Source organism: Ornithorhynchus anatinus, chromosome 13 (assembly GCF_004115215.2).
Source record: "Ornithorhynchus anatinus isolate Pmale09 chromosome 13, mOrnAna1.pri.v4, whole genome shotgun sequence".
Classification (NCBI taxonomy): Eukaryota; Metazoa; Chordata; class Mammalia; order Monotremata; family Ornithorhynchidae; genus Ornithorhynchus; species Ornithorhynchus anatinus.
In genome coordinates this window covers 2,257,139-2,284,366 of record NC_041740.1, presented here as the reverse complement: position 1 = coordinate 2,284,366, position 27,228 = coordinate 2,257,139, and the positions used below count along the sequence as shown (strand labels likewise).

General features: G+C 50.6%; 1 protein-coding gene across 1 annotated transcript in view; it reads left to right on the top strand.

Moving 5' to 3' along the window:
• LOC103165830 (KAT8 regulatory NSL complex subunit 1-like) overlaps positions 1 to 27,228 on the top strand; it is an 80,961-nt gene that overhangs the window by 27,069 nt on the left and 26,664 nt on the right. Inside the window, exon 2 of the mRNA XM_029078081.2 lies at positions 23,132 to 23,273. Coding sequence (XP_028933914.2) covers positions 23,160 to 23,273 — 114 coding nt within the window. The 5' untranslated portion in view covers positions 23,132 to 23,159. The remainder of the gene's footprint in view (positions 1 to 23,131; positions 23,274 to 27,228) is intronic.

Sequence of the window (27,228 nt, the reverse complement as noted above, 5' to 3'; positions counted from 1 at the left end):
GTTATTTTACACAGACTTTGGTTCCTCCCCCAAGTTGCTTCTAGTCTTCTAAAACCATCTTCCAGCGATACTGGAAATCTGCTTTTTCATTTGTATATTTTCTGCAAGTCAAAACAGATTTGACTTAGCGAAATTTCAATGGTTTAAACACCTGCTGCAGACTGAGAATGTCAAATCCCATCCCCACATCAGTAGGGCTGCCAGGTAATAATAATAATAATAGTGGTATTTGTTAAGTACTATTTGCCAGGCACTGTTCTAAGCGCCGGGGTGGATGCAACATATTGGACACAGTCCCGGTCCCACATAGGGGCCACAGTCTTAATCCCCATTTTACAGATGAGGGAACCGAGGCGCAGCGAGGTTAAGTGACTTGCTCGAGGTCACACGGCAGACAAGGGGCAGAGCGAGATCAGAACCCATGACCTTCCGACTCCCGGGCCCGTGCTCTATCCGCTAGGGATCCTGGAATAAACCTAACTGTTGTAGAGTAGACAAGCCCGGAAGAATTAAGAGCCTTCGAGTCTGAGGTGAAAATTCCAAAAAGCCAGAGGAGCGCTTGCTGCAACAAAAGCAGAGTCGTGTACATTCTTGAACCCAAAGCCCTGAATTTGATTTCGGTCCTGCCCGTTGCTGCCTGACTCCAGTTTGATTTGACTTCTTCTCAGTCAAGTTTTCAAGTCTGTATTCAGCGAGAGAAACACAGAGAACAGTGCTTTATTCCAAAACGACTTGGCATCCATCCAGATAATCATGGGGTTATAAGGATGAAATTACAGTGTAATTCAGTCCTTCGGGGGTATATTCTCTTGAGTTTCCATAGGGGTTTTTTTCAGAAGAGTGCCAAGATTAAGATTGGATCCTTGCGGAATGTATACTACGGGGTCCCGTCTGACTCTGGGTCACGGATGGTGATACAAGTGATGGTGAGGGGAAATTTGAAGCGGAGATCTTCAATCTTTCATCTCTTCTCTGAGTGGTTGTCGTATACGGTACCCTCTCGCTCCGAGGCCCGTGTTCGTTGCCCTAGTTCATTTTGCTTCTCGTGGATGGTTTGGGAAAATGGCACCCTTTAGCCCATATGGAGGCTTCTTAGCTAGTTGATTCATTCATTCAGTCAATCGTATTTATTGAGCCCTTACCACGTGCAAGTGCTTGGGGGAGAAAATTATAACACAGACAGACACATTCCCTACACATTCCCTAGCTTCCAGTCTAGACGGGGAGACAGGCGTTAAATAAAATACGGATATAATAAATTACTATCGGTGAGAGGGCTCAGCCAGATCTTCGCTGGGGTATCTGCCTCAGATGCTAGTTGATTTGAAGGTACGGTCAGCCAATTTGCCGGGAATTATCTATGAACTTCAGAAACCCACCTGATCCCCGTCCGCTTATCGTGGATAACTGAGAGTTGGCTGCACTTTATATTTTGGGAAAGGGAGGAAGATTCTGAAATGACGGCACTTAAGTCGTTCACGCAAAGTCCGGAGAAGAGATTCTTATGACGAACATGGTTCCGTCTGTCCCTGTCCTCCATCTCCTCCAAGAGGCCTTCTCTGACTAACCCCTCATTTCCTCTTCTCCCACTCCCTCCCGAGTGATCGCCCTTGCATTCCCTGAGGGCAGGCTCCTCACCAAATGATTCTCTTGTTCTCTCCCAGGTACTAATAGGAGAATAATAATAATTGGAGAGTAATAATTGTGCTATATGTTAGGTTCTTATTACGTGCTGGGCACTACAGAGTGTGGGGTGGGGGCGGATACAAGCAAATGAGGTTAGACACGGCCCCAGATCCATATGGGTCTCAGTCTCAATCCCCATTTTACAGATGAGGTAACTGAGGCCCAGTAGGAACTTAGAAGATATTCAGCTGCTGAATCAATTAATGGTAGGTACTGAGCGTTTTCCCTAGGCAGAGCACTGTACTAAGCGCTAAGGAAGAGTACCACCTAGCAAGAGTGGCAGACACGTTTGCTAGTTAGCCTAAACCGGGTCCAACTTAATCAGCTTGTATCTACCTGTAATATTTGAATACAGTGCTTGGCTCCAAGTCATCCACATTTATTGAGCGCTGACTGCCTTCAGAGCCCTTTACTAAAAGCACTCCACGGGAATTCAGTATAACAATAAACAGACCCTTTCCTTGCTGACAAGGAGCTTACACTCCAGAGGACTGTAAGCGCTAGCAGATACCAGAAAAAGAAAATGTCCGTATAAAGAAATGTACTATCGGCTACCATCTGTATCACTGAAGGGAAAATAACCATGTCGATGTAATTCATAACATCACTGGACATGTGGCAAGTACTTTTAAAGATGTTAAAATTAAACTCCAGAGAGGTTTTCCTCCTTGTCACGTGGCACTGAGGGGTTTAGAGACGAGAGAAAATCGAGGCTTGTGGAGCTCCTAGATCTCAAGTTCCCACACAGCCCGCTACCGTAGCCTAGAAATGGGGAGACTTTTTCCTTCCCCCCTCAAACTGTGATCCCCACATCGAACGCAACCCGATCAGCTTGTATCGACCTCTGCGCTTAGTACAGTGCTTTTCACATAATAAGCACTGAACAAATACCTTTTTTTAAAAAAAAATAAATGACTCGAACAATTCTCTTTCCCATCCCCAGTGTTTTCTCCACTTCCAGTTGCAATTTATTTCTCGGAGCGTTTCCTTTTCGTTGACAAGGGCAGATTAACTGCTCGAACATGTTTTCAAACTGTCAAGGGGTTGAGCTCCCAAAACTGTCGACATTCTTCTGGGGGAAACGGTTACTGTGGAGATTTCTGGGCGCCGGTCGAATGCAGTTGCACCACTTCTGTGGAAGAAAACTTGTGAGATGTCAGAACCGAACAGATGCTGCGTGTAATAAATAGTTTTGCAACCTCGGACTTTTAGACAGTGCCCACATTACCATTGAACGCGGTTGAAATGGCCGGTTAGCTTTGGTTACGCTTAGCCATCTTATTCTGTTTATCCTGGCTTAAAAGAATCAATTGCCGTACTCCCCCGGAGGATGAAAATGACAGCGGGGGCTAGTGAAATTTTTCTGCAGTGGCCCCTTCGGGAGGATTGTTTCGGGGGATTCACCAGCCTACGTGTTTTTGATGGTGGTGGTTTTTATTTTAAATGGAATTTGTTAAAGGCTTCCTCTGTGCCAGGTACTGTTCTAATTGCTGGGGTAGAGACAAGTCAATCAGGTTGGACACAGTCCATGCCTCACATGGGGCTCACCGTCTTAATCCCCATTTTCCAGATGAGGGAACCGAGGCCCAGAGAAGTGAAGAAGTGACTTATCCAGGATCACCCGGCAAGCAAGGTGGATGAGAACCCTCTCGGGCCTGGCCTCTGTCCACTGGGCCGTGCTACTTCCCCCTAGAAATTGCCCCAGATGAGGGCCGAAGGAGACCTCCACTCCCTTGGTACATTTGCCCTGAAATGTCTGGATAACAACCAAGCTCCAAGTGAATCATTTGGGCCCAGATCACTTGGAAGAGAGTTCTGGATTGTCGTCAGACTACTGCGTCCAGGCAGGGAGAACCGATCCGTTCTGGGACTGAATGGGACACTGAGGTCATTGACCTAGATAAGGCCTCCAACAGTCAGCTGACCTCCTTGGGGTATCCACAACCTCCCCCGATGGCCCATCACCACCACCCACGTTCAGTTCTTTCACATACGCATTTTCCCCGAGCGCCGAATGGGTCGTGCCAGTCCAGGCCTGGCGGCCACGGGAGCACCAGTGGGTGAGCCCTGTCCATCTCCCCACGGCGTGGCTCGGAATTGGGTCGGGCAGCGTGGCTGGAGGACGATTCTCTATCCAAGTCAAGAACTGAGACTTCTCATCGGCTCAGGATCGCCGAGAAATAACACAGCGGTTGTGTTTTGTCTCTGGACCTGTGAATAAATCAGTTCCGTGCCACTTCTTTCCGTGTTTGAAAAAAATAGAAATATTGGCTTTAAAGCCTTGAAACGTAGGTCAGGGTCCTAAGAACACAACAGTCCTTGAAAAGGAAAAGGCCGGGGGTTTGGAAATGGCTTCTAGAAGGTCATTTGGTAGGTAGGATTTCCAGCTTTCTTTCCTGCCTTGACTTGAAGGCTTTAAGCTGACCCCCAGGTGAATTTGTAGATGGGGTTTCCCTACTCTCTGCCTTCTCTTTCCGGAAGAAATCCCAGAGAACAAAAGAGAAAAACGCGAATATTTCCATTTTTGCATCGGGTGTTGGCCGGTCTTTAAAATTCATGCCTTTTTGGCGGGTCTTTAAAATTCATGCCTTTTCCTGCACAAATAGGAGGGGCCCAGTGTTGGACAGGATAATATAGGCGGAACAAAATGTTGCAAATTCTTCTCATCATGAGTGAGAGGTGTTTGGTGAGAGACCTTTCATTTTATTTTTGCCCGAGGAAGGTTTAGAATGGTTAGCCAGATTTTAACAGAAAGGAAGTTCCTGCCATGCACCGCAGATGCAGGGAGCTGCACTTCAAAGTGCAGGGAACATTCCAGTTTGAAAGCACAGTGTTTGCATTAGATAAGGAAATTGCTTTCACGCCAACGAATGTGGAGCTGCTTAGGGAAAAGCTTATCAATGAAGAACCATAGTGTGGAAAGTCCCTTTGTTAAAGCAGCAGCAGTCCAATTCCAGATTATGGGCTTTGGGATCGTCTTCATTAGTATCGGGCACCAACCCTGTGCAGAGCACTGTATCAGGACCTTAAGAGCGTTTATTAATAATAATAACAATAATGATGGCATTTGTTAAGCACTTACTATGTGCAAAGCACTGTCCTAAGCGCCGGGGAGGATATGAGGTGATCAGATTGCCCACGGGGGGCTCACAGTCTCAATCCCCATTTTACAGGTGGGGTAACCGAGGCACAGAGAAGTGGTGACCTCCCCAAAGTCACCCAGCTGACAAGTGGGATTTGAGCCCATGACGTCCGACTCCCAAGCCCGGGCTCTTTCCACTGAGCCTCGCTGCTTCTCTGATCATCAAATATTCTTAATCAAAATAAATCTTGACCCTACCCTAAGGTTTAGTTCAAGAGGTGGGAGAGAGATTGTCGGTTGGGTACGAAGTTATGAAGGACAGGGGTAAAGATGTTGGATCCAGTGGGTCAGTGGTATTTATTGAGCACTCACTATGTGCAGAGCACTGTACAGAGCACTTGGGAGAAGGCGATAGAACAGAATCAGTAGGCATGGTCTCCTTCCCTCTGCATCGAGCTACATCAGCGTAGGAGGGGAGACAGACCTCACTAGAAATAAAAAAATCATTTATAATATGTAATTTAAAGACATGGGCATTAGTGCTGTGGGGCTGAGGGAGCAAATGTCCAGAATAATAATGTTGGTATTTGTTAAGCGCTTACTATGTGCCAAGCCCTCAGAAGCCCTTGGGTGAAAGAGAAGCAGCGTGGCTCAGTGGAAAGAACCCGAGCTTGGGAGTCAGAGGCCATGGGTTCGAATCCCAGCTCTACCACTTGTCAGCTGTGTGACTGTGGGCTGGTCACTTAACTTCCCTGTGCCTCAGTGACCTCATCTGGAAAATGGGGATGAAGACTGAGCCTCACGTGGGACAACCTGATCACCCTGTATCTCCTCCAGCACTTAGTACGGTGCTCTGCACATAGTAAGCGCTTAACAAATACCAACATTATTATTATCAAGTCACAGATCCAGGTTCATATGATAAGGCTCATGCGGAAATTGTCGTTTTTAAGCGCTTACTCTGTGCCAAGCACTGGGGCAGAGATGCTATTATCTACTCAGTCTGGAGGGGGAACCGGTATCAGATCCATGTTTTACAAGTGAGGAAACAGGTACAGAGGCGTTGAATGACTTGCCCTGTCACCCAGCCAGGATTGAAACCCAAATACTACTACTACTAATAGTGATAGTATTTGGTAAGCACCTACTCTAAGCAGAGCACTGTTCTGAGCACCCGGGGTAGATACAAGGTCTTTCATTCAGTCATATTTATTGAGCTCTTATTGTGTGCAGAGCACTTGGGGAGAGGACAATATAATGAAAAACTGACACATTCCCTGCCCTGAGGTCAAATCCCACAGTTTCTCTCCCCCACTTCAAAGCCTTATAGAAGGCCCATCTCCTCCAAGAGGCCTTCCCTTTCTAAGCCCCCCCCTCCTCTCCTCTCCTCCCACTCCCTTCTACCTCTCCCTGGCACTTGGATTTCCACCTCCCTGACTCGCTCCCTTTGGTTCTTTCTCCCCAACCCCACAGCACTTCATGCCCAGGGCTCTCATTCATTTCAGGTTGGACCCGGTTCCCTGTCCCACACAGGGCTCTCAGTCGTAATCCCCATTTTACAGAGGAGATAACTGAGGCCCAGAGAAGTGAAGTGACTGGCCCAAGGTCACCGAGCAGACCAGTCTAGCGCTCTCCACTAGTCCATGCTGCTTCTCGTATCCTATGCCTTTCTCTTCCCGCTTGCATTTCACAGAAGCGGACCTTAGTCGTCAAGAGACGAGAGGCTTACGTTTCAACCCGGGATATGGGGGCCAATTATATATGGGAGGGAGAATTCAATTATAATTCAGAGCGGTGCCTCATTTGAGCTCTCAGATTTCTCGCTTTCAGAAATATTAACCTGGATATGGCTGTCTGCCTCCCTCCAAATAAACAGGTGGCGACGTTGCCTTTTAACAAAGAGAAGCCGTAAGAAAATTCTCCCGGGCGCTAAACTTGGGCCGCTTTCCGGTCCTGCCCTCAAAGGAGCCCTTTCCCATTTCCTTTTCGGGGGACATGCCTTCTCTAAATTTCATCTGAGGAGCCCTGATGTGGAGGATCAAGCCGATTATTTTGTCTGTTTTAAACGCCCTCATTATAGAACGCTGTCTGAATAATAAATGATAATTGTGGTATTGTTAAGCCCTTACTATGGGCCAGGCACCGTATTTAGCTCTGGGGAAGATTCAAGCTAATCAGCTTGTCCTATGTGGGGGTCACAGTCTTAATCTCCATTTTATAGAGGAGGCACAGAGAAGTGAAGTGACTTGCCTAAGGTGACCCAGCAGACCCCTGGAGATGGGATTAGAACCCGGGTCCTTCTGACTGCGGCCAGTGCTCTATCCACTAGGCCATGTTGCTTCTCATTGTAGAGATAGCTGATTTTCCTATACTCCTGTTGAGGTGCCAGATCAGTTTGTTGTATTTTCTTTCCCTAGAGGGAATGGAAAAAGGTAGAAAATTTGAGATTAAAACTACTCAGATTGTTTCTCAATAAACACACCTGCGAGGAATCCAGGTTCTGCCTCTTTAGCTGCTGTGCCGCTCATTTAATTTCTCTGTACCTCAGTTTCATCATCTATAAAATGAGGATTAGGTACCAGTTCTTCTTCTACATCTGAGAGTCCCATCTGGGACAGACACTGTGTCTGGTCCGTACCTTATCTCACCTTGGCTTCACGGACTCTGTCCTCTCCTGGTTCTCCTCTTACCTCTCTGGCCGATCATTCTCGGTCTCCTACGCTGGAGCCTCCTCCCCCTCCCATCCTTTAACTGTTGGAGTTCCTCAAGGGTCAGTTCTTGGCCCTCTTCTGTTCTCCATTTACACTCACTCCCTCGGTGAACTCATCCGCTCTCACGGCTTTGACTACCATCTCTACGCAGATGACACGCAGATCTACATCTCCGCCCCTGTCCTCTCCCCCTCCCTTCAGGCTCGCATCTCCTCCCGCCTCCGGGACGTCTCCACCTGGATGTCTGCCCGCCACCTAAAACTCAACATGAGCAAGACTGAACTCCTCATCTTCCCTCCCAAGCCCGGTCCGCTCCCAGACTTCTCCATCACCGTGGATGGCACGACCATCCTTCCCGTCCCGCAGGCCCGCAATCTCGATGTCATCCTTGACTCGTCCCTCTCGTTCACCCCACACATCCTATCCGTTACCAAGACCTGCCGGTTTCACCTCTACAATATCGCCAAGATCCGCCCTTTCCTCTCCACCCAAACGGCTACCTTACTATTACGGGCTCTCGTTATATCCCGGCTAGACTACCGTGTCAGCCTTCTCTCTGACCTCCCTTCCTCCTCTCTCGCCCCGCTCCGGTCTATTCTTCACTCCGCTGCCCGGCTCATCTTCCTGCAGAAACGATCTGGGCATGTCACTCCCCTTCTTAAACAACTCCAGTGGTTGCCTATCGACCTCCGCTCCAAACAAAAACTCCTCACTCTAGGCTTCGAGGCTCTCCATCACCTTGCCCCTTCCTACCTCTCCTCCCTTCTCTCTTTCTACCGCCCACCCCGCACGCTCCGCTCCTCTGCCGCCCACCTCCTCGCCGTCCCTCGGTCTCGCCTATCCCGCCGTCGACCCCTGGGTCACGTCCTCCCGCGGTCCCGGAACGCCCTCCCTCCTCACCTCCGCCAAACTGATTCTCTTTCCCTCTTCAAAACCTTACTTAAAAATCACCTCCTCCAAGAGGCGTTCCCAGACTGAGCTCCTCTTCCCCCTCTACTCCCTCTGCCATCCCCCCTTTACGTCTCCGCAGCTAAAGCCTCATTTTCCCCTTTTCCCTCTGCTCCTCCACCTCTCCCTTCCCATCCCCACGGCACCGTACTCGTCCGCTCAACTGTATATATTTTCGTTACCCTATTTATTTTGTTAATGAATTGTACATCGCCTTGATTCTATTTAGTTGCCATCGGTTTTTACGAGACGTTCTTCCCCTTGACGCTGTTTAGTGCCATTGTTCTTGTCTGTCCGTCTCCCCTGATTAGACTGTAAGCCCGTCAAACGGCAGGGACCGTCTCTATCTGTTGCCGACTTGTTCATCCCAAGCGCTTAGTACAGTGCTCTGCACATAGTAAGCGCTCAATAAATACTATTGAATGAATGAATCTTATATCCATTCCAGCACTTAGTACAGTGTTTGACCCATAGTAGACACTTAAGTACCATCGTGAATGTGTACAATTACTTTCACTATTACTATCACTAGTATTATTATTATTAGAATGGTATTTTTTAAGCACTTACTATGTGCCTATTCTAATCGTCAGGGTAGTTACAGGGTAATCAGGTGGTCCCACGTGGGGCTCGCGGTCTTAATCCCCATTTTACAGATGAGGGAACTGAGGAACAGAGAAGCAAAGTGCCTTGTCCAAAGTCACACAGCTGACAAGTGGTGGAGGTGGGATTAGAACCCACGCCCTCTGACTCCCAAGCCCGGGCTCTTTCCACTGAGCCACGCTGCTTGTAAGATTAGGGTGACTGGGGGGTTTCTTGTTGGTAAGGGGAGAGAAAAGTGAGGTGAGGTGAGTATTTCTCAAATGTGTTCTCCTCCTTCGTGTTCCTTGTTGATGGGCCATTCTGTATTTGGCTTCAGAAAAGCGCATTTGAAAAGGGAAACCGATAGATCATTGGTATTTCTTGAGCACTTATTGTGTGCAGAGCGCTGTGCTAAGTGCTTAGAAGGAGACAGTATAGCAGGACTGTCTGCTTAATTAATCAGTCTATCAAGAGTCTGTATTGAGCGCTTCCCGTGTGCCAGATGACTGTACTAAGCGCTTGGGAGACTCCAGTACGACAGAGTTGATAGAAATGTCTCAAGGAATGCTCTTTGGGGAAGAGCAATCTCTTCAGAGGAAAATCTTTTTTTTCTGAAGACTTTTGCCTTTAGAAGTTGCAAATTACCGGCTCTGCGGTCCTTTAAAATCCTTTAAATTATTGGAAAACAAAGAGAAGTTGTGTGTTCCTTTACTATTTATTGAGCGCATGCTGTGTGCCGGGTTCTGTTCCAGGAGCTCGGAAGAGTAAAATAGAAGCGGAAGACACCAATCTCTGCCCCCAGAGTTGTTCGTCTGATGGGGGAGGCTATGCAAACGCCAACTCTTTACCAACAATGTGAACAAATTTGAACGCCTTCCACGTTCAGAGCACTGTACTAAGCGCTTGGGAGGTTACAACACAAGAGAGACATTCCCTGCCCACAACAAATCCAGAGTTGGGAGTTGTAAAATTCCGATTTAAACTCCCCCCCCAAAAAAAAACCCTCATAGGGCTGTTCCACAGTGGGTCCCTCGGGATGCCCTACTGGTATTTGGGCACAGTGTTTTGCAAACAAGTCCGGAATGTGGAAGGGAAAGGGGGGGAAAAGAAAGCTTGGGTTTATTTTGTTTTGTTTTAATGAAACCAGCCGAAGCATTTATATAAGCAGTGACTCTGCACATTCAGTCCGTAGCTGCCCGCGTACAAAGGAGACCCATGTGGAATCGGGCAAGTTTCTACAGTAGCAACATGTGGTTGAGCAGGTCGGGGTGGAATTGTTCATTCCTCAGTTGCAGGTAAAGGGGGAACTCAGGGTGTTCGGTTTATTTTACTCCGGGTGGCGGTTTGGAGTGAAAGCGTTGACACACGGAATTTTTAATCTGCCCCTGGCGGGTAGGAACTCCCTTTGGGAAAAGAATTCTCCCACCCTAACCAGTGAAAGGCAAAATCCATGGTTGGATCCACCCCGCTGGTACTTGGTGTCACCATTATCATCATCATAATTGTGGCATTTGTTAAGTGCTTACTATGTAGTAGTTAATAATAATTATGGTACGTATTCAGCTCTTACTATGTGCCAAGCACTGTTCTACGCATTAAATTTAAGTTAGACACAGTCCCTGACCCCCGTGGGACTCACACCGTTAATCCCCATTTCACAGGTGAAGTAACTGAGGCCCAGAGAAGTCATTTAACTTGCCTGACGTCGCATGGACACGTGATGGGGCCGGGATTCAAACCCAGATCCGTCTGACTCCCGAGCCCGTGCTCCGTCCACTAGGCCACGTTGCTTTTTAGTTTGTAGTTATAGTATTTATTAAGGATTTACTGGTTTCAGGGCTCTGTACTAAGTGCTGTTCCAGACGCTGTACTAAGCCCTGGGTAGATACAGGGTAACTGGGTTCGACACATCGTGAAATGTTATGTATTTCGTTTCACCGTTTTTATAGCACTTGGCTAGAAATCTGAGTTTTGGGGGGTGTTTTGGAGATTGCTGGCTTTTTGTTTTGTTTTGTTTTGTTGTTTTTTTGTTCTGTTCGCCTTGGGAATGATTAGAAACGCTTTGCGTTCTTTTCCCTGTTGTTTGAGCAAAAATCCCAGCCCTGTTTGGCCCACGGAATCAAGGCTTTTAAGGGGAGAGGTGTGCTGGAGTATTGGCTGTGCAGATTTCCTGTCTGTACCTCTCTCTGTGCTTACCCAAAGCCCCGTCTCCAGACTGCCTGGGAGTCAGAAGGATCTGGGTTCTAATCCCAGCTCCGCCACTTGTCTGCCGTGTGACCTCGGGCAGGTCATTTCGCTTCTGGGCCTCCGTGACCTTATCCGGAAATTGGGAATAAAGACTCTGAGCCCCACGTGGGACAGGGACTGTGTCCAACCTGATGAGCTTGTGTCTACCCCAGCACATAGGATGGGACCTGGTACATCGTAAGTGCTTAACAAATACTAATTTAAAAAAAAAAAAAGGCTGAGACTTCCTTGGCTAGGTAATATATCACAGAGCAGTTTAAGAAGGCGAAAGATTAATACACTAGTCAGACATCTGCCAGGGCAGGAAACCTACCCCCACAGAGCTAATCTTGAAAAACAAACACTGCCCACATTCTGTAACTCTTTAGTGCTTAAGTCTTAATAATAAAGCCGCGGCCTCCGCAGTCAAGAGAAGCCCCTTGAACAATATCCCGGCGTCCTCTCGAAGAGATAATAACAGCAACAATTGGTATTAAGCTCTTTCTATGTGCCCGTCACTGTACTGAGCGCCGGGGTGGAGACGAGCCAACGGAGTTGGACGCGGTCCCCGGCCCTTCTGGGGCTCACAGACTCAGTGACCGTTTTGCAGACGAAGTCGCTGATTTAAGTAGCCCCAGAAGTCAATACTCCTCGGTTTTCCAACTTTTTGTCTGCCAGTAGCCTGGGAAGCCGCAGAGATCCGGACCCTCAAAGGCACCTGAAGAAGAAAAGTAATTGTGGTGTTTAAGCACTCACTACAAATAATAATAATATCAAGCGCTTACTATGTGCAAGCACTGTCCTAAGCGCAGGGGTAGATACGGGGTAATCAGGTCGGCCCACGTGGGGCTCACTTTCGATCCCCATTTTGCAGACGAGGTAACTGAGCCACAGAGAAGGGAAGTGACTTTTCCCGTGTCGTCCAGCAGATAGGACGGGGAGCCACTTGGAGAGTCCCGAGAAGCCGGCCTGAAAAGAACCCAGAGGACCTTGGCTCTCGTCCCTGCTCCACTGCTTGCCCGCTGTGTGACCTTGGGCGAGTCACCTCGCTTCTCTGTGCCTCAGTTCCCTCATCTGCCAAGTAGGGCCTAAGACTGAGCCCCCCGGGAGCCAGGGACTGCTCACGAGCTTGTACCTGCCCCAGCGCTTAGCAGAGTGCCCGGCACATAGCGAGCGCTTAACAGACAACATTTAAAACCAAACAATCCTGTCGATTACACCGTCTGGAATATGAGCTCATTGTGAGCAGGGAACGTGTCCGTTCTGTTGTCCTCCTAGTGCTGTGCACGCAGGAAGCGCTCAAAAAATACGACCGACTGACCGACCTCCCCTCTCCAGCGAGCCTGGGCTCCCGTCAGCTCCGGGGGTCAGGGAAGGCATCTTGGCGACGCTTAACTTCCCTCCCTCCCCGTCCCCAAGACGAGGGTTTAGCGCCCCGTGCCCCGCCGGTGCCCGGTCAGGTCCGACATCGAGAGAGTGTGAAGACATTAAGTCGGCGGTCGCCGGCTGTGCTAATATTTAACCCGCCCGGGGAGGGTGTTGGAACCGAATGGCTCCAAAATGCCACGATATTAACCCGAGAGGATTAGCCCGGCCAATTGGATCGCTACGGGGGGCCCGGCGAGAGCATCAGATACCCCTCACCCGAAGGTCAGTTGTAGTCGATCGTAGTTATTGACCGCTTGCTGTGTGCAGAACACTGGGCTGAGCACTTGGGGGAGAGTAGAATAGAACAATAAACGGACACATTCCCTCCCCACAGCGAGCTTACAGTCGAGGAGAAGGCCACCACTGTACCCACGGGAATGTTTTGGACCCCCAAATAGATCAAAGTTATCAGCGTGGTACTTCGGAGACCCTGCCCCGTAATGGGATTTCACCATGTAATGGGGCCCCCTCCGACAGCGGACACGTCTTTGGAGCGGCGTGGCCCGGTGGCTAGAACCAGGCAAGTGGTACAGTGCTCTGCACACAGTAAGCGCTCAGTAAATGCAATTGAATGAATGAGTGAATGAGAGTCAGAAGGACCTGGGTTCTGATCCTGGCTCTGCCCGCGGGACCTTGGACAAGTCACTTCACTTCCCTCTCTGCTCCCCCTCCGCTTCCTCCCCTTCCCCCTTCACCTCCCTTCAGCTAAGCCCCCTTTCCCCCCTTTCCCTCTGCTCCTCCCCCTCTCCCTTCCCCTCAGCACTGTGCTCATTTATCTATCTTTTTATTACCCTGTTTATTTTGTTAATGAGGTGTCCATCCCCTTGATTCTATTTATCGTGATTATGTTGTCTTGTTTTTGTCCCACCGTCTCCCCCCATTAGACCGTGAGCCCGTCATTGGGCAGGGATTGTCTCTATCTCTTGCCGAACTGTCCATTCCAAGCGCTTAGTACAGTGCTCTCTATATGGTAAGAGCTCAGTAAATACTATTTATGAATGAATGAATGAATCTAGGCCTCTGTTCCCCCATCTGTAAAGTGACGGTTAAGACGGTGCACACCACATGGGACAGGTACTGTGCCCATCCCATTTATTCGCATCAATCCTTGCGCTTAGTAGCGCCCGGCACATAGTAAGCGCTTAACAGATGCCGGCCTTATTGTTATTAATAACATCGTCGGTTGCGCCGTGTTGGAGTGAAACGATCCTAAAACGAACGACCTGCCGTCTCCTTAGGGAGCGCCTAGGCGCCGACGCCAACTGTCGGAAGTGAATCTCAGCCTTTTGAGGAAGAGATGAACGGCCCGTGGAAGGGGGCCAGCTGAATAGAAATTCCCCTCCGTCCCCTAAAAAGCGTAAAAACAAGGCACTGTCATCGAGGAGCGGCGAGAGGCGACTTGCCCCACTTTGAAGCTCGCTATCTATCCCGAGCGTTTGGGGAAACTACAAAGGAGAGAACAAGAAAGTGCCAGACCCCGGCGCTTACGAGCTTAACGGGGGAGACGGGATTAGCGTAAATACGGTGGAAGAGATAGAACGGGGAAAGGTACTTGAGTACAAGCGACGGAAACATCTCGAGACCTCGTATGCGTCTGCAGCCTTGCAGGGTGCATATCTGGACGGTCGAGAGAGGAAAGGCTAATCGTCTCTCATCCCGTCATTAAAAAAATAATAATAATGGTATTTAAGCACTTACGATGTGCCAGACACCGTCCTGAGCTCTGGAGTAGATAGAAGCTAATCAGGTTGGACACGGGTCCTGTCCCACGTGAGGCTCGCGGTCTTAATTCCCATTTTCAGATGAGGGAACTGAGGCCCGGAGAAGTGATATGCAGCAGAGAAGATTGCTAATGTTAGGGAGTTTTGTAGAAGTTTTCTTTCAAGAAACCGATCTCCCATTTAAGGTCAGTAATCTAAGCAGATATTTGGGGCGGCTTTTTCTGAAGGGATCGGGGCGCTCAATTTCGAACTACCTGAGCCGCTACGTTAAAACTATAAAGGCAGCGTGGCCTGGTCACAGGTCTCTGGGTTCTAAACCCGGCTCCACCGCTTGTCTTCCCTGTGACCTCGGGCAGGTCACTTCTCTGTGCCTCAGTTCCCTCATCTGTAAAATGAGGTCGTGAACTTAGAGGCGTTATTACTTGCATATAGTAAGCCCTTAAAAATACCATTTAAAAAAAAAAAAACAAACCCAAAACTAGGGGATTTGACAGCAACTTAGGCTCACCTTGTCTCAAAAGATGAGACTTGGGTCATGGGGAACCGATTTAAGGTAAAGCAGAATAGCTCAGAATGGGTGGATCTGTGCAAGGTTACCTTAGGTAGTTTATGATGCTGAGCTCCTTGTGGGCAGGGAGTCTAGGCTCATTCATTCAATCATATTTATTCAGCATTTATCCCGTGCAGAGCGTTTGGGGAAGGTACAATACAACAGTAAACAGTGACATCCGCTGCCCACCTGCCATAGGATAGCGGGTTGCGCTCAGTATATTGTCATCACCTCAGTGGCCGTCGTCATTCATGCCGGGCTTGGGGCGGGTTGCTTCAGGCCAGAGGGCCCCCCGTGAAATGGAGACCCCTCCCTTGGTATGGCAGTTTCTCGAGCAGTTTTAGCAGCGTCAGGTCACGTGGGCCTCGTGACCTTGGGTCTTGTTTAGTGAAGTTAGAACTTTGAGGTTTTTAATAATAATAATAATAATGTTGGTATTTGTTAAGCACTTACTATGTGCCGAGCACTGTTCTAAGCACTGGTAGATACAGACAGGGTCATCAGGTTATCCCACGCGAGGCTCACTGTCTTCATCCCCATCTTACAGATGAGGGAACTGAGGCCCAGAGAAGTGAAGTGACACAGTCACACAGCTGACCAGTGGCAGAGCCGGAGTTTGAACCCATGACCTCTGACTCCCAAGCCCGGGCGCTTTCCACTGAGCCACGGTTTATACGAAAGAAATCCGACCGGGCCAACTTCCCGAGCAGGAAACGGAGCCTGTCTTCCCGCAGCTCTCCGAGACGGGATAGGTGAACGAAGCTCGGGTTGTTGAAAGGGAATTTCTTGAGCTGATTGTGCTTTGGACGTACACGCGTATGCACACGCAGTCTCCTCCCCACCCCCCGCCCCAGGAAATAGTTCTGAGAAGACTCGAGGCCGTCTTCCAGCCCGGTCCTCACGAGCCCTTTCCGCCGCCCGATATTTCCATCCGTGGGTGAGAGAGCCCCGCGGCCCATATGTATATACCTGTAATTTATTTCTGTTAATGTCTGTCTCCCCCTCTAGACTGTGAGCTTGTTATGGGCAGGGAAAGTGCCCATTTGTTGTTTCAGTATCCTCTCCCAAGTGCTTAGTACAGTGCTTTGCCCCCGGCAAGCCCTCGATAAATACGATCGAATGAAGGAGAGCTGAACGTGCACAGATTTCTTTGCCTTTTCAGTTCAGCCCCTTCTTTGACCAGGGGTCTCAAATTCACCTTGAAGATCTGCCACGGACTGGGGGTGGAGTTTCGCCTCAGCCCACGGGGGAAGGGAGAGGGCGCGTTGCCCACAACGCTCGGCGGGGACACGGGGGCCAGTGGGACAGGGCAGCCAGTTGAGGCGTCAGGTAATTCGCATCAATTTCCCTAGGTCGGAACCGAGGCTAGGCCTCTGTGGTCAAAAATCCAAGTTTACACAGTAGCGTCTCTTAATCCGCACATGTGTGTTGAGGCGTTTTACGCGTTACTGATGTGTAAGTGTGCATGACCGTTAATGGTTTTTTGTTTTTTTTTATGGTGTTTAAGCGCTTACTGTGTGCCACTCACGGTTCTGAGCACTGGGGTAGATGCAGGCTAATCAGGTTGGACACGGTCCGTGTCTCATATGGGGCTCCCGGTCTTAATCCCCATTTTACAGATGAGGGAACCGAAGCCCGGAGGGGTCACGTGACCGGCCCAGGGTCACCCGGAAAGCTCTCGATAAGCCCCATTGATGAAGATGATGACGAGAAAAGTCCCGTCGACCGTCCGCTTATCGTGGGCAGAGATCGGGTCTACCGACTCTGTTGTACCGGACTCCCCCAAGCACTCAGGATAACGCTGTGCACACAGTAAGCTCTTAAATCCCACCGATAATAATACTTTTGGTATTTGTTAAGCGCTTACTATGTGCAGAGCACTGTTCTAAGCCCTGAGGTAGATACAGGGTGATCAGGTTGTCCCACGGGAGGCTTAGTCTTCATCCCCATCTTACAGATGAGGGAACTGAGGCCCAGAGAAGTGAAGTGACTTGCCCACAGTCACACAGCTGACAAGTGGCAGAGCCGGGATTCGAACCCGTGACCTCTGACTCGCAAGCCCGGGCTCGTTCCACTGGGCCACGATGATGGTGTCCGTGCATGCGTCCCTTTCACGGCAGCCCGTCCGCCGGGCTTCACCGACAGGTCAGCCAAGCAATGAAAATCAAATCGAGTTATCGGGGTATAAAGCAATCTGCTCATCTTCTTTGGGTACATGGGCCCTTATCACCAAATGAACATTTTCTCAGAAAATGAAGACAACCTGTGCCCTGGAAAGGTGATTACCTGAATCTACTGGGGAAAGGAGGAGCTGGGTGATCCAAAGCTGGAGCAGGCCGGGTTTTGACATCAATAATAATGGTCTTTGATAAGCATTTACCATCTGCTAAGCACCGTACTAAGCCCCGGGGTAAATACAAGATAATCATGTGGGACACAGCCCCTGTCCCACACAGGGCTCACGGTTTTAACCCCGTTGTTTCGAAGAGGTAACTGAAGCTCAGAGAAATTACGTGACTCGCCCAAGGTCACACAGCAGACAAGTGGCGGGCCCGGAATTAGAACTCAGGTCCTTCTGACTCCCAGGCCCATTCATTTTCCACTAGGCCACACTAAATTCTCTCTTCACCCTTACTTGCCTGCTTTACCTTGGGCAAGTCACCTGACTTTTCTGGGCCACAGTTCCCTCGGCTGTAAATAATAATAATAATAATAATGTTGGTATTTGTTAAGCGCTTACTATGTGCCGAGCACTGTTCTAGAGCTGGGGTAGACACAAGGGAATCAGGTTGTCCCCCGTGGGGCTCACAGTCTTCATCCCCATTTTACAGATGAGGTAACTGAGGCACCGAGAAGTTAAGTGACTCGCCCAAAGTCACACAGCTGATAAGTGGCAGAGCCGGGATTCGAACCCGTGACCTCTGACTCCAAAGCCCGTGCTCTTTCCACTGAGCCACGCTGCTTCTCTGTAAAATGGGGGTTAAGGCCGTGAGCCCCCGGGAGACGTGGATCGGGTCCAACGCGCTGAGCGGGTGTCCACCCCGGCTGTTAGTACATAGATGGAACTTAATAAATGCCTTAAAAAAAAAGTCTTTCTCCCCTTCTAGACCGTGAGCTTGCCGTGAGTGCAGAGTGTGTCTACCTACTCTTGTATTGTACTCTCCCAAGCACTCTGTACAGCGCTCTGCACCCGGAAAGCGTTCAATAAATACCACTGATGAAGTGCGACCTCGCACATTTCTAATTTTCTCAAACTTTTTTTGGAGGGGCAGTGAATTCCTCCATCGCCTTATGTCACTCCCCGACCTTAAAAAGGGGGAAAAAAAACCCCTCTGAATACAATAGGAGGTCAGTAGTTCAATTACATTAAAAGTTGGGCAATTTGCTGCTGTGGAAACCCGAACCATAACTGCCCGCACATCAGCATCGCAATTGCCGACTTTCATATGATTGAAAAAAATCTGGACAGAGCCTTTTACAAGTTGGGGGTCAAGAACTAGCCTCCGCGCTTCCTATCAACAGCCGGCTTCAGGGAAATTTACAGACGGTTGGGAAAATCCTAATTGTAAATTACCAGTTGGAGCCGATTTCACACCTCGAAATCCACGCATCCCCCCGGCCTTCCCAGCTCATTCCCGACCATCATTCCGGCGGTGTAAAGAGCACCATTTGGGGGAGATGGGAGTGAATTCGTTTCGGGTAATACCGCGGAATGTCAAGTGTGGGAATGACGGAAGCAGAGACGGAATATCTTGAGTATGTGTGGGTTTTTCGGTTTGTTTCCAAAGCCCTTCCACATCAGTGATCTCACTTCCCGCTTCTAACAGTCCTACCAGATGAGGAAAGTGAGGCCCAGAGAGGTTAAGTGAATTGCCAGAGGCCTCACAGCAGGTCGGTTTCTGAGTTTGGACTGGAACCCCAGTGTCTCGACTCCCAGTCTTTCCAGTTAGACATCGTTGAAAGTGCCGTTTAATAGCTCACCGTCCCATCTAAAACTCCCCCTCTTTACGAGGCAAGCGGGAAGGGATGGAGGAGATTAAACTCCTCCTTTCCCCCTCTAGACCCCAAATTCCTTGTGGGCAGGGAGCGTGTCTACTAAGGCCGTTGTATGGGACTCTCCCAAGCGCTTAGTACCGTGCTCTGCCCATACAGAGCGCTCAATAAATCCCACTCGTGACAGATCCCATTGATGATGATGATAAAAGCCCTCTAGACTGTAAGCTTGTTGTGGGCGGGGAGCGGGCCTCTCAACTCGGTTGTATTGGACTCTCCCAAGTGCTTAGTACGGTCTCCTGCGCTCAGTCGTTTGAGACCGTAAACCCGGTGTGGACAGGGATTGTCTCTCTTTATTGCTGAATTGTACCTCCCAAGCGCTGAGTACAGCACTCTACGCACTGTAAGCGTTCGATGAATACGGTTGAACGGATGAATTGATTACTCAGCTGCTCAGGGGCCGATCTCTAGGCTGTAAACTCGATGCGGACGGGGAATGCTTCCGCTGACCCGGTTGTCGGGCTCGCCCAAGTGCTTAGTCTAGGGTTTTCCACACAGTAAGCACGCAATAAATACCATCGATGGACCGACTGCTCCCTCAGTGTCCCGGTAGCAATGCTGCTTTACTGTTACCATACTGGATCTCAGCTGATCCCAGGATCCAGGTGCCGCTGTGGACATTCCCTGATGATTCCACGCACTGTCTTGGCGAAGACCGGCCAAATTTTCGACTGCCCCATCCCTTCCTCTCCCCACCCCCCCATTTTCCTTATACCCTCTGTGCTGTTTTTAACCAGTCTTTACCTCATGTGTCCCTCAGCCGTCGTCTTCCCTCGTTTTTAGATCGTAAAAGTTTTTGAGGGTAGGCGCTTGCTCTTTCATGGTGTTTTTTAAGCGTCGACACCAGCGAATCAGGTTGGACGCGGTCCGAGTCTGACACGGGGCTCACAGCCTTAATCCCCATTTTACAGATGAGGTCTCTGAGGCCCGGGGAAGGCGGGTGACTTGCCCAAGGACGGTGGCGGAGCAGGGATCCGAACCCGGGTTCTAATATGTCCAAAGAAAAGTACAGAAAGGGCCGAATCACGGAACCCTCAAGTTCCACCCCGCTTTCTCACTTTCCACTTTCGTCTTCCCTCCCTATTCAGAATTCCATGTTCTTTTGTCTGTTTGTTTTCACCCCATCCAAGCCACCGAGTCACTCTGCCTCAAGTATTTCAAAGCCCGTTTCCCGATTGGGACTAACTGGACCATTCACTTTCTCCCCTCCCCGCACCGTCCCTTCAGGGCTGGAAATTTTCAAAAGGTCACTTCAAACAGCATGCCCCGTTCTGGTTCATCTTTATCTGTCCACGAGTCACGGCGTCCACTCACCATCGGAGCGTTCGCATTTATCTCTGGGAAGCATTTTCCAAAGGGTGTTTTTTCGTCTTTTTGCGAAACAGGCTGAGGAAAGATCTAACTGCAATTAAGTGATCCCTTCCTACTTCGATTGCGAGCCCCAGGAGGGACGGGGACTGTGTCGGTTGATTGATATTTATTGAGCACTTCCCATACGCAGAGCGTTGTACTAAGCACTGGGCGAGGTACAGTAGAACGGAATTAGCGGACGTGGACCTGGCCCATTCATTCATTCAATAGTGTATTGAGCGCTTATTATGTGTAGAGCACTGTACTAAGCGCTTGGAATGTACAAATCGGTAACAGAGACAGTCCCTGCCCAATGACGGGCTTACGGTCTAATCGGGGGAGACGGACAGACAAGAACAATAGCAATAAACAGAATCGAGGGGATGAACATCTCCTTAAAACCATAGCAAATAAATAGAATCGAGGCGATGTACATCTCATTAACAAAATGAATAGGGTAATGGAAATATATACAGTCGAGCGGCCGATTACAGTGCTGAGGGCCCATTGTGAGTTTACAGTCGAGAGGGGTAGACAGGCGTTAATATGAATAAATAAGCAATTTATAATATATCACTTAAAGATATGCCCCGTGGGGTCGGGCGAATAGCCGATGTCCAAAGCCCGGAGAGGGAGCTGGGGAGAAGAGGGCATAATCAGGGAAGACTTCCTGGAGGAGATACAACCTTAATAAGGCTTTAAAGGTGGAGAGAGGGGTGGTCCGGTATATTAGGAGGCAGCTGGTTCTTTCAGTCGTATGTGCTGAGCGCTTACCATGTGCAAAGCGCTATATTAAGCACTTGAAGTTCCAGGCTAGGGGCATGCGGGCTGGACCGTAGTAACGCTCAATAAATGTGACGGAATTAATTGAACGAATGACCGTCCGGCCCGATGACCCTGCGTCCCCCCCACCGCGTAGACCAGCGCTTGACCTAGTAAGCGCCCGACGAATACCGTAACAGTCATCGTAACACTCCGGGCCGTCCTGAGCAAGCCTCCTCTAGACTGTAAACCTCGGGGGTGGGCGCGTGTCTACTAAGTCTGTGATGCCGGACTCCCCCGAGCGCTCAGCACAGGCCTCTGCACAGAGTAGCGCACAGTAAATACGATCGTAGGGATCGGCGCACGGTGAGCGCTCGGTAAGCGCCATCGAGGGACGGCCCGGACGGGCCTCGAGGTGCCCTGCGGGACGGCTTTGGCCTGCTCTTTGGTTACCTGGCCCGCCTTGGTCAGTAGTTTTGCTCCTCTGCTGCATGCGTCAGTGGGATCTTCAGGCAGATCCGTGTATTGCTCCGGGTGAGCGCGAAGGAGCGGGGCCGCGTGGATAAGACGCGGCCCTGGGTTCGAATTCCTGCTCTGCCACTTGGCTGCCGCGTGACCTCGGGCGAGTCACCTCGCTTCTCCGCGCCCTTTCTCCCTTCTGCTTGCGAGCCCCGTGTGAGACGGGGACCGTACCCGGCCTGATGTCGCTGATCTACCCCAGCGCTTAGAACGGTGCTTAACCCGTCGTGGGTCAATACTGGGGGGATCGGCAACCTGTACTTCGACCGGTTATCTTGTATCTACCACAGCACTTAGTCCTCTGGGCCCTTTGTTGGGCAGGGATTGTCTCTGTCTGTTGCCGAATTGCACATCCCAAGCGTTCAGTCCAGTGCTCTGCACACCGTAAGCGCTCAATAAATACGATCGAACGAATGAATACTGTTCTTGGACCCTCAGCACTTAAGCTCGTATCCTTTTACCCCGTTTCCCCTCGCCGAAGTCGACTCCAGTGCCCGTCTCCCACGTCGAGCGCCCTGTGAGGACAGGGATCGAGGCTGCCAACGATATGGAATTGTCCCCTGCCGCCCCGAGCTTTTAGTTCAGTGCTCTGCAGACAGTGAAGCTCAATAAATACCACCGCAGGATCGGGGAGGATGATTCGGCCCTTTTTCCCCCCGGGAGGGTTTTGGTTCATTTTCCTGCAGGAAACCTATCAAAAGACTTGAAAAACTCGAGGTTGTTTTTGTTGTTGGGTTTTTTTCCCCCCGTGACATTTAAACGTTTACTATTTGTTGTTTCCTAAGTGGGGAGAAGACACTTCGATGGGGAGGAGGTATGTGGGAGAGAAGACCGAAAGGAATTTGTGGTGTGAGAGTGGGATCTCAAGAGTTGGCGAGGTTAAAGATCGTACGGTGACTAGAGACGGTGAGCCCGTCATTGGGCGGGGATTGTCTCTATCTGCTGTCGAATTGTCCATTCCAAGCGCTTAGTACAGTGCTCTCTATATGGTAAGCGCTCAATAAATACTATTTATGAATGAATACTATGTGCGAGGCACTGTGTTAGGCGCTTACGTAAGTTCAAGTGAATCGGATGGGACACGGTCCACGCCCCACGTGGGGCTCCCAGTCTTAATCCTCAGCTTATAGATGAGGTAATCGACTCGCCCAAGGTCACCCTCTAGACTGGAAGCTCGCCGCAGGGAGGGAATGCTCTTCTGCACTCTCCCAAGCGCTCAGCACAGCGCTCTGCACGCAGTAAGTGCAGGAATGACCGGCTGACCCCGAGGACAAGTGGCAGAGCTGGGATGAGAACCCAGGTCCCTCTGGCTCCACTCGGCCCCGCTGCCCCTCTCTGCCGTTCCCTGGGAAAGGACTCGGGTCAGCCTCGGTCACTTCGCTTCTCTGGGCCCCGGTTCCCTCATCTGTGAAACGGGGACGGAGACCGCGTCCGCCCCGATTAGCTCGCATCCGCCCCAGCGCCCGGTGCGGTGCCCGTCCGAAGAGAGGGCTGAAATGTCGCTTCCTCGCAGGTGCCGTCGGGCCGAGTGGCAGTGGGCCATGGAGAGGGCCGCCATCATCTGTCGCTGGACCTGGCTCCAGGCCCAAGTCTCTGACCTGGAATATCGGATCCGGCAGCAGACGGACATCTACAAGCAACTCCGAGCCAACAAGGTAAGAACAGAAAGCCTTCCCCGGGGGGTTCTGCCCCTTCCCTCCCTCCCCCTTCCCCGTCGTCCCGGTGCTTGGATCCGTGCGGGAACGTGGGCCGGGCCGCCCCATCCCACAACGCTTACGAATAAATCTTAAAATTATATATTGTAAATGACCTATTCGTATTGATGTCCGTCTCACCCCCCTCTAGACCGTAAGCTCGATCGGGGCGGGGAAGGTGTCTGCTAATTCTGCTGGCTTGTACTGTCCCGAGCAATTAGGACAGGGCTCCGCACATAGTAGCAGCTTAACAGTAATATTTAAGTGCATACTATGTGCCAAGCACTGTTTTAAACGTTGCATAAATCAATAAACACCATTAATTGCTATAGTGGAGAAGTAGGGAATTCCAGACTGTAAAATCCCACTTGGGACAACCCGCTTACCCTGCGTCGCCCCCGGCGCGATTTTATTTTTCTTTCCAGACTCCCCCCACCTGCAAGAGAAGTAAGAAAGCGCAACCATTGATGTGTTCGTGTCCCTTTTCGTTTTGATTTGTTTTGATTTCTTACGCTCGCTCCCCGGCCGAGTCCGTGTTTAGGTCTCAGCAGCCCGTGGAGGCCGAGTCAGGAAGCGATTGCTCGGAACTCGCCCGCTGCTGTCATTTTTCAGGGTGGGGTTTCCGTTTCGAGTAGCGTAGTGTTTGTCGTGTCCAGTGATTTGGGGAAAATACGGCTTGTTCTCTGCCTCGCCTTGGGAAGAGATTTAATCCTGTTGTGCCCTCTGCGTGCATCACCACACCCTCTTAGACTATTAGCTGATCGTGGCTCAGTGGTAACAGCCTGGGCTTCGGAGTCAGAGGTCATGGGTTCGACTCCCGGCTCTGCCACTTGTCAGCTGTGGGACTGTGGGCGAGTCACTTCACTTCTCTGCGCTTCAGTTACCTCATCTGTAAAATGGGGATTAACCGTGAGCCTCACGTGGGACGACCCGATTACCCTGTATCTCCCCCAGCGCTTAGAACGGTGCTCTGCACATAGTAAGCGCTTAACAAATACCCTCATCATCACTGTTATTATTATCGTGGGCCGGGAACGTGTCTACCCACTCTGTTTACATCATACCCTCCCAAGCGCTTAGTACAGTGCTCTGCACACAGGAGGCACTCAGAAATTATGATTGGTATAACCGTCCCCACATCTGCTTACTCGTGTGAGCCGCAACCGTCTGATGTTCGGCCTGTCCCGGCATCATTACTCCGAAGCCTCCTGGCATCGCCTAGAAGACGGGTCCGTGTCTTTATTTGAGTTTGGCCAGAGTTCACGTAGCGAGTCTTCCGGCGCGAGTCGATCCAGGCCCTCCTCCGCGGGAGGGAACAGGCAGACCCTTGGGGACGCGCCGATTGATGATCAGAGTCATATTCCCGTAACATCCCCAGGTGAAATTTCCCCGGGCCCTGCTGATAAATCGGCAAAGCCTTCCTCTCGCCGTTTCCCACGAGGGCGGGGAGGAAAGCAAGCAGTAGCAGGAGGCAGAGTCAGTCAGTCAGTGGTGTTTACTGAGCGCTCGCTGCGTGCAGAGCACCGTACTAAGTGTTTGGGAGACTGATATAACAACAAACGGACCTGTTCTGTTTGGAGATGCAAGAGTAGCCAGCGGGAAGCCGACAGCGTGTAACGGCCCACCTCCTCCGGGCAGCCTTCCCCGATTGAGCCCTCTTTTCCCCCACTGCGTCTCCCTGCACGACCCCACCGAGCCCGTGAGGTCCTCCCCAGCCCCACAGCACTCTCGTCCGTATCCGTACATCAGTTGTTTTCACTACCGTCCCGTCTCCCCCGCTAGACTGTAAGCTCGCTGCGGGCGGGGAATGTGTCAGCCAACTCTGGGATTGTCCTCTCCCAAGCGCCTAGTCCAGTGCGCCGCACACAGTCGGCCATGACGATGAGCGGGTGCCCAGTGAGTGCCACCGATGGATCGATTCGGAGGGAATGCTTCCGCGGTAGAGTGACCGGTCCTTCTTGGGACCCCCTCCCCCCGCGGAGCCTCTCACTAGAGCCCCGGGCCTGGGAGCGTGAAGGTCGTGGGTTCTAATCCCGGCTCCGCCGTTTGGCCGACGTGTGACCTTAGCCGAGTCACTTTGCTTCCCCGGCCCTCGGTTCCCTCATCTGTAAAATGGGGATTGAGACTTTGAGCCCCACGTGGGACGGGGACTGTGTCCAACCTCTGGACTGGAAGCTCGTTGGAGGCAGGGAGTGTATCCGCCGTCGTCTTGAGACGGATTCGGCGGCTCCGCCACCTCTCCGCTGGGTGACCTTGGGCAGGCCGCTTAACTTCTCTGTGCCTCGGTGACCTCATCTGTAAAATGGGGTTTAAGACTGTGAGCCCCACCTGGGACAACCTGATAAGCTTGTATCTCTCCTAGAGCTTAGAAAAGTGCTTGGCACATAGTAAGCGCTTAACAAATGCCATCATTATTATTATTATTATTGTACTCTCCAACGTGCGTAGTGCGATACTCTGCCCAGTGAGCGCTCAGTAAATATGAATGAGTTGTCTGTATCCAGTACAGTGCCTGGCGCATAGTAAGCGCTTAACCAATACGACAAGAAGACGACGACGACTCATATAGGTATGAAGGAAGTGAATCTGCCGATTTAAACTAAACACTGATGGAGAAGTAAGATTTCTGTCCCGAAAAGGGACTCGCTTCACTTCTACGCCCTTCCTCCCCCCAAGTCTCGTCCTTGGTGGTTGATCAGCAGAGAGGGCCGAATTTGTAGGTCACGGGGTTCGGAGCCGCAGGCCGCTAGTTGGGGAATCGGCCGCCTCCCCATCTGGGGGGGGGGTGGCACGGGGAAGGAAGGCGAGGCCATTTTTTGGTTCCTCAGACTCCCGTGGGCCTGAGTTACTGGGGGAAATAGTTCTCGCAGAAATAAAATCACAGGTTCTGCAACCCGGCCTAGCGGATCCTCCGTGGAAGCTAGTTAAGGGGCAAGTGTTCTTTATTATTCACGTGTTAATAACGATGATGATATTTATGGTATTTAAGCGCTTACTGTGTGCCCAGCACTGTACTAAAAGCCGAGGTAGATTCAAGATAATCAGATCCCCTGTGGGGCTCACAGTCTGAAGTAGGTGGGAGTACCGGTATGGCATCTCCATTTTGCAGATGAGGGAACTGAGGCACAGGAGAGGGACGTGACTCGCCCAGGGTCACGCAGCAGATAAGTGGCGGGGTTGGGATTCGAACCCACGTCCTCGGACTCCTAGGCCCGGGCTCTTTCCACTAGGCTGCGTTGCCTCGTTGTGGGCTCGTCTCATCCGGCGTGTCGTACTCTCCCGAGCGCCCAGGAAGGGCTCGGTAAATAAGCCTTGACTGACGAAGGTCCCCTTACTGCTTCCTTCCCTTCGGGTGCTTAAAGAGTGACACGTTCCCAAACATTTTCTCTCTCTCTCTTTTGAATTCACCTGCGATTTTCAGCGAGGTCGTTGGATGACTTGTTTCCTGACCCACAGGTCGTGAGGCGAATCAAAACTCCAGTGTATTGGGATTTCATGGTGCGTGTTGTGGAGTGGATTAATCCCATCTGTGTATGTGTGTGTTTGTGTTGTATGTGCGTTATCTTCGTCACCCTATTTATTTTGTTTAACGAGATGTACATCACCCTGATTCTATTTATCTGCTATTGTTTTAAGGAAACGTTCTTCCCCTTGACTCTATTATTGCCGTTGTTCTTGTCTGTCCGTCTCCCCCGATTAGACCGTAAGTCCGTCAAAGGGCAGGGACTGTCTCTATCTGTTGCCGATTTGTCCATTCCAAGCGCTTAGTACAGTGCTCTGCACGTAGAAAGCGCTCGATAAATACTATTGAATGAATGAATGAATATGGGGCGGAGGGGGAGGACAAAGATAGTGTAATTGCAGATGGGAATTCTCTCTTTCAGCCCAGTTTTGCCCCTGGAATAAAAGCATCCAC